The following is a 7,175-nucleotide window of genomic DNA, read 5'->3' on the forward strand; positions in this document are numbered from 1 at the left end:
ATTTTGGACTAACTGTAACCTATTTATTAAAGATGCAGGACAACCACCTAGTAATGCATTACAATAGTCCAGTCTAGAGGTCATGAACGCATCAACTAGCTTCTCAGCATCAGATACAGACAGGATGGTGTGTGTGTGTGTGTGTGCGTGCGCACGTGTGTGTGTGTGTGTGCGTGCGCACGTGTGTGTGTGTGTGTGTGTGTGTGTGTGCGTGCGTGCGTGCGTGTGTGTGTGTGTGTGTTTCCTGCCACTTTCATGTCACTACTGTGATTTTAATTTGTCTCATTTATATTAGTTAGCAGTTTAGAATTGTAGTCCATTAGACCATTATTAGTTTACAATGACCTGTAGAATAGATTGTAATAGCTTTGGGAGACCACAAGAGGGACACATAACACATTCTGTGTCCTCTGATGATAAGTGAAACAGCTTCATCTAGTGACGGTTCATGATATTACACCTTCACTACATCGTTCTGTTTAGTAAGTCTTCTCCAGGCTGGACCACAGTAATGCAGAGACTAGTGTGTGTGTGATATTGTGTTTGTGTGTATGACATTGTGTTTGTGTGTATGACATTGTGTTTGTGTGTATGATATTGTGTGTGAGTGCAGAGTGAGAGTGTGTGTGTCTGTGTGTGTGAGCGTAAGAGAGAAAGTGTGTGATTTTTGTGTAACAGTTAGTGAAAAATTGGAGCTGAATTTGAACACATTGTGTGTGTGTGTGTGTGTGTGTGTGTGTGTTTGTGTTTGTGTGTGTGTCTGCAGGTGGAACAGGTGAGTCAGTTGGCTGCTCTGGTGCAGGCTCAGGTGAATTATCACAGACAAGCAGTGGAGATCCTGCAGCAGCTCTCCAGCAAGATTGATGACAGGTTTGTGTGTTTGTGTTTGTGTGTTTGTATGTGTGTTTTTGTGTGTTTGTGTGTATCTGTCTGTGTGTGTATGTGTTTGTGTGTATGTGTTTGTGTGTTTGTGTGTTTGTATGTGTGTGTTTGTGTGTATCTGTCTGTGTTTGTGTGTTTGTATGTGTGTGTTTGTGTGTTTGTATGTGTGTGTTTGTGTGTATGTGTTTGTGTGTATGTGTTTGTGTGTTTGTGTGTCTGTCTGTGTTTGTGTGTATATGTTTGTGTATTTGTGTGTTTGTGTTTGTGTGTATCTGTCTGTGTTTGTGTGTGTTTGTGTGTGTGGGTGTTTGTGTTTGTGTGTCTGTCTGTGTTTGTGTGTATATGTTTGTGTATTTGTGTGTTTGTGTGTATCTGTCTGTGTTTGTGTGTGTGGGTGTTTGTGTTTGTGTGTCTGTCTGTGTTTGTGTATTTGTGTGTTTTTGTTTGTGTGTATCTGTCTGTGTTTGTGTGTTTGTGTTTGTGTGTATATGTTTGTGTATTTGTGTGTTTGTGTTTGTGTGTATCTGTCTGTGTGAGTGTGTGTGTGTGTGTGTGTGTGTGTGTGTATGTCAGTTTTTAATGTAAAATAAAAACCCTACCATCATTAAGTGTATAATTAAAGTGAGATGTTTTACAGAATTAGAGACGCTTCCAATAAGCCCAGGAAAGAGTACACACCTAAACCTCGAGCTTCACTCGACTTCTCCTCTATTGAGAGTCATAATGGTGGATTAGGACACAACCGGGCTGCCTCTCGCTCCCCAGGTGACTTAAACTCTTTATTTCCTCTCACACACTCTCTCTCTCTCTCTCTCTCTCTCTCTCTCTCTCTCTCTCTCTCTCTCTCTCTCTCTCACACACAGCCTCAGGCCAGCATACGGTTTCACAGCAACATGACAACTCAGATCTACTCTACACCTTAAACAGAGACCTGTTCAGAAGTGGTAGAGTAGTTTATCTTTATTACACAAAGAGGATGTTGTATAAGTGTAGAGCAAGTGAGTGCTGTAGTGAGTGCTGTAGTGAGTGCTGTAGTGAGAGCTGTAGTGAGTGCTGTAGTGAGAGCTGTAGTGAGAGCTGTAGTGAGTGCTGTAGTGAGAGCTGTAGTGAGTGCTGTAGTGAGAGCTGTAGTGAGTGCTGTAGTGAGAGCTGTAGTGAGTGCTGTAGTGAGTGCTGTAGTGAGAGCTGTAGTGAGAGCTGTAGTGAGAGCTGTAGTGAGTGCTGTAGTGATTGCTGTAGTGAGTGCTGTAGTGAGAGCTGTAGTGAGTGCTGTAGTGAGTGCTGTAGTGAGAGCGTTAGTGAGAGCGTTAGTGAGAGCTGTAGTGAGAGCGTTAGTGAGAGCTGTAGTGAGAGCTGTAGTGAGAGCTGTAGTGAGTGCTGTAGTGAGTGCTGTAGTGAGAGCGTTAGTGAGAGCTGTAGTGAGTGCTGTAGTGAGTGCTGTAGTGAGAGCTGTAGTGAGTGCTGTAGTGAGAGCTGTAGTGAGTGCTGTAGTGAGAGCTGTAGTGAGTGCTGTAGTGAGTGCTGTAGTGAGAGCGTTAGTGAGAGCTGTAGTGAGAGCTGTAGTGAGAGCTGTAGTGAGAGCTGTAGTGAGAGCTGTAGTGATTGCTGTAGTGAGTGCTGTAGTGAGAGCTGTAGTGAGTGCTGTAGTGAGTGCTGTAGTGAGAGCGTTAGTGAGAGCGTTAGTGAGAGCTGTAGTGAGAGCGTTAGTGAGAGCTGTAGTGAGAGCTGTAGTGAGAGCTGTAGTGAGTGCTGTAGTGAGTGCTGTAGTGAGAGCGTTAGTGAGAGCTGTAGTGAGTGCTGTAGTGAGTGCTGTAGTGAGAGCGTTAGTGAGAGCTGTAGTGAGAGCGTTAGTGAGAGCTGTAGTGAGAGCTGTAGTGAGAGCTGTAGTGAGAGCTGTAGTGAGAGCTGTAGTGAGAGCTGTAGTGAGAGCTGTAGTGAGAGCTGTAGTGAGAGCTGTAGTGAGAGCTGTAGTGAGAACGTTAGCGAGAGCTGTAGTGAGTGCTGTAGTGAGAGCTGTAGTGAGTGCTGTAGTGAGAGCTGTAGTGAGAGCTGTAGTGAGAGCTGTAGTGAGAACGTTAGCGAGAGCTGTAGTGAGAACGTTAGCGAGAGCTGTAGTGAGAACGTTAGCGAGAGCTGTAGTGAGAACGTTAGCGAGAGCTGTAGTGAGAACGTTAGCGAGAGCTGTAGTGAGAGCTGTAGTGAGTACTGTAGTGAGAACGGTAGTGAGAGCTGTAGTGAGAGCTGTAGTGAGAGCTGTAGTGAGTGCTGTAGTGAGAACGGTAGTGAGAGCTGTAGTGAGAGCTGTAGTGAGAGCTGTAGTGAGAGCTGTAGTGAGAACGTTAGTGAGAGCTGTAGTGAGTACTGTAGTGAGAGCTGTAGTGAGTGCTGTAGTGAGAATGTTAGCGAGAGCTGTAGTGAGAACGTTAGCGAGAGCTGTAGTGAGAACGTTAGCGAGAGCTGTAGTGAGAACGTTAGCGAGAGCTGTAGTGAGAACGGTAGCGAGAGCTGTTGTGAGAGCTGTAGTGAGAACGTTAGCGAGAGCTGTAGTGAGAACGTTAGCGAGAGCTTTAGTGAGAACGTTAGAGAGAGCTGTAGTGAGAACGGTAGTGAGTGCTGTATTGAGAGCATTAGTGAGCTGTAGTGAGTGTTGCAGTGAGACCGTTAGTGAGCGCTGCAGTGAGAGCTGTAATGAAGGCATTACTGTGAGTGTTAGTGAGAGCTATAGTGAGAGTGATGGTGAGAGCTGTAGTTACGTGTTAGAGAGCTGTTCCAGAACTGCTACAGAGCTGTTACAGAACTGTCATGGAACTGTCACAGAGGTGTTAGAGCTGTGACAGAGCTATGACAGGTGTTACAGGGGTGTTACAGAGGTGTTAGAGCTGTGACAGAGCTATGACAGGTGTTACAGAGGTGTTACAGAGGTGTTAGAGCTGTGACAGAGCTATGACAGGTGTTACAGAGGTGTTACAGAACTGTCACAGAGGTGTTAGAGCTGTGACAGAGCTATGACAGGTGTTACAGGGGTGTTACAGAGGTGTTAGAGCTGTGACCGGTTTACAGAACTGTTACAGAGCTGTTACAGAACTGTCATGGAATTGTCACAGAGGTGTTAGAGCTGTGACAGAGCTATGACAGGTGTTACAGGGGTGTTACAGAGGTGTTAGAGCTGTGACAGAGCTATGACAGGTGTTACAGAGGTGTTACAGAACTGTTACAGAGGTGTTAGAGTTGTGACAGAGCTATGACAGGTGTTACAGGGGTGTTACAGAGGTGTTAGAGCTGTGACAGAGCTATGACAGGTGTTACAGAGGTGTTACAGAACTGTTACAGAGGTGTTAGAGTTGTGACAGAGCTATGACAGGTGTTACAGAGGTGTTACAGAACTGTTACAGAGGTGTTAGAGCTGTGACAGAGCTATGACAGGTGTTACAGAGGTGTTACAGAACTGTTACAGAGGTGTTAGAGCTGTGACAGAGGTGTTACAGAGGTGTTACAGAACTGTTACAGAACTGTTACAGAGCTTTTTTTTAGGTATTACAGAGCTGTTACAGAGCTGTTACAGAGCTGTTACAGAGCTGTTACAGAGCTGTTACAAAGGTGTTCAAGAGCTGTTACAGATGTATTACAGGGGTATTACAGATTTATTAGAGTTGTTAGAGAGGTAGTACAAAGTATTTACAAAGGTATTGCAAAGGTGTTAGAGAAGTGTTTCTGAATTATTACAGAACAGTTGCAGAGTTGTTACAGGGGTACTACAGAGTTGTTACAGGGGTACTACAGAGTTGTTACAGGGGTACTACAGAGTTGTTACAGGGGTACTACAGAGTTGTTACAGGGGTACTACAGAGTTGTTACAGGTTATTACAGAGTTGTTACAGGGGTACTACAGAGTTGTTACAGGTTATTACAGAGTTGTTACAGGGGTACTACAGAGTTGTTACAGGTTATTACAGAGTTGTTACAGCCATACTACAGAGTTGTTACAGGGGTACTACAGAGTTGTTACAGGGGTACTACAGAGTTGTTACAGGGGTACTACAGAGTTGTTACAGGTTATTACAGAGTTGTTACAGGGGTACTACAGAGTTGTTACAGGGGTACTACAGAGTTGTTACAGGGGTACTACAGAGTTGTTACAGCCGTACTACAGAGTTGTTACAGCCATACTACAGAGTTGTTACAGGGGTACTACAGAGTTGTTACAGGGGTACTACAGAGTTGTTACAGGTTATTACAGAGTTGTTACAGGGGTACTACAGAGTTGTTACAGGGGTACTACAGAGTTGTTACAGCCGTACTACAGAGTTGTTACAGGGGTACTACAGAGTTGTTACAGGGGTACTACAGAGTTGTTACAGGGGTACTACAGAGTTGTTACAGGTTATTACAGAGTTGTTACAGGTTATTACAGAGTTGTTACAGGTTATTACACAGTTGTTACAGGTTATTACACAGTTGTTACAGGTTATTACACAGTTGTTACAGGTTATTACAGCGGTATAACAGTTGTTATACAGAGGTTATACAGAGATGTTAGAGATGATGACGAGATGACAAACATTGCTGATCTCAATCTTTCTCTCTTTCTCGCTCTTCTGAAGCTCCTCTGGATCATCCGTGTTGTCGTGCGCTGTACGATTTTGATCCAGAAAACGAGGGAGAGCTGGGCTTTAAGGAGGGTGACATCATCACGCTGACCAATCAGATCGATGAGAACTGGTATGAAGGGTCGATAAACGACCATTCAGGATTCTTCCCTGTTAATTATGTTGATGTCATGGTGGCTTTGCCACATTAAATCCATCCTGAACCTTCAACTATTGACGTGCACTTCTCTTTGGAAAGAGAGAAAAATATCATCAGAGCGATCATTAGAGCAGAAAGGAAGAATATTTGTCTTTCTGTTTTTCCCCTGTTTCTCTCTTTTCTCTCTTGTGTTCTGTAGGTTTCTGATCTTTCTCTCCTTTATTTCCAGCTCTCTCTCTCTCTCTCTTTCTCCTCTGTCTTTGTCTCTCTCTCTCTCTTTTCACTTTTCTCCTTCTTTCTCTCTGTCGTATTTGTGCATGATGTAAGAAGCGTTTGCACTTTAGAGGAAAATTTATTATTTCCATTTTGATTTTGTTTGTGATGTGAAAGTGTTGTTCTACATTTCTAACCGTGGTCACGTCCTGCAGAGGAACAGCGGCGTGAGCGGCTGATGTGTCGTGTTCCCCTCTGAGCTCCACTGATCTTTAACTAGGAAAAGGCTCGATTATTATAATAATTGTCAATTCTGTTATAAATGATTATTTTAATACATCTATGATTTAGTACATAAACATTAAGTGAAATGTGAATCAATGAAAGTGATGAATAACGATTATTATTATTATTATTATTATTATTATTATTATTATTATTATTTTCTTCCTTTTGCATGCTGAGTTTCACTCGAACACGTTTCACACGGCTGGAACTTTTATTTAATCCTACAGATAAATTTAATCACAGTATTAAACAACAACAATAACAGTCATGTGAAACTGAGACTGTGGCGTGTTAATATTAATAAACACACAGTGAGAATGTCGGCGTCTCCTGCTGTTTCTTTAATGATCCGTCATTCGTGATGATTCATCTCTTTTACTTCAGAGAAATAGTGAGAATGAAATAAAATAAGAAGCAGGTTGTATCTTTTAGATCACAGTAAATTCTAGAATAATATGATATAAAGTCAATAGTATTATTATTTTGTGCTGGAGGATTCATTAATCCCCAAATTTTGGCATTTACAGAAATAATCAGCATCAAACCTCTCAATCTGTCAACCTGTATATGAGTCTGGGTTTAATGAACTGACCCTGGATTGGATGTTTATTAGTTCTGTTTGTTAACATTTCCCGCCTCCACCTTGTGTGTGTGGAGTTTGCATGTTCTCCCCGTGCCTCGGGGGTTTCCTCCGGGTACTCCGGTTTCCTCCCCCGGTCCAAAGACATGCATGGTAGGTTGATTGGCATCTCTGGAAAATTGCCCATAGTGTGTGAGTGTGTGTGTGTGTGTGTGTGTGTGTGCCCTGTGATGGGTTGGCACTCCGTCCAGGGTGTATCCTGCCTCGATGCCCGATGACGCCTGAGACTTTCTGAAGTGACACGGCACCCATACGATCCTGATATAAAGCACAAATCTCTCGTTAAAATAAAACACAACTCAGTTATTCATCACTTGTTGCTTCTTGTGTCGAATTGTTTTATCTTCATGCAGATGAATGATGGAAAATTTCATTCTGCATCTTTACAAACTCATTAAAGTTTAAC

At 43.0% G+C, this 7,175-nt stretch overlaps 1 protein-coding gene across 1 annotated transcript in view; it reads left to right on the forward strand.

The window, feature by feature from the left end:
* The window catches only part of sh3gl2a (SH3 domain containing GRB2 like 2a, endophilin A1), a 29,146-nt gene extending 22,696 nt beyond the window's left edge, over positions 1-6,450 (forward strand). The window contains exons 7-9 of the mRNA XM_027132825.2: positions 767-870; positions 1,520-1,647; positions 5,484-6,450. Of these exons, the coding sequence (XP_026988626.1) occupies positions 767-870; positions 1,520-1,647; positions 5,484-5,680 (429 nt within the window). The 3' untranslated portion in view covers positions 5,681-6,450. The remainder of the gene's footprint in view (positions 1-766; positions 871-1,519; positions 1,648-5,483) is intronic.
* Positions 6,451-7,175: the final 725 nt, after the last annotated feature.

The sequence above is a fragment of the Tachysurus fulvidraco genome, chromosome 4 (genome assembly GCF_022655615.1).
Source record: "Tachysurus fulvidraco isolate hzauxx_2018 chromosome 4, HZAU_PFXX_2.0, whole genome shotgun sequence".
Classification (NCBI taxonomy): domain Eukaryota; kingdom Metazoa; phylum Chordata; class Actinopteri; order Siluriformes; family Bagridae; genus Tachysurus; species Tachysurus fulvidraco.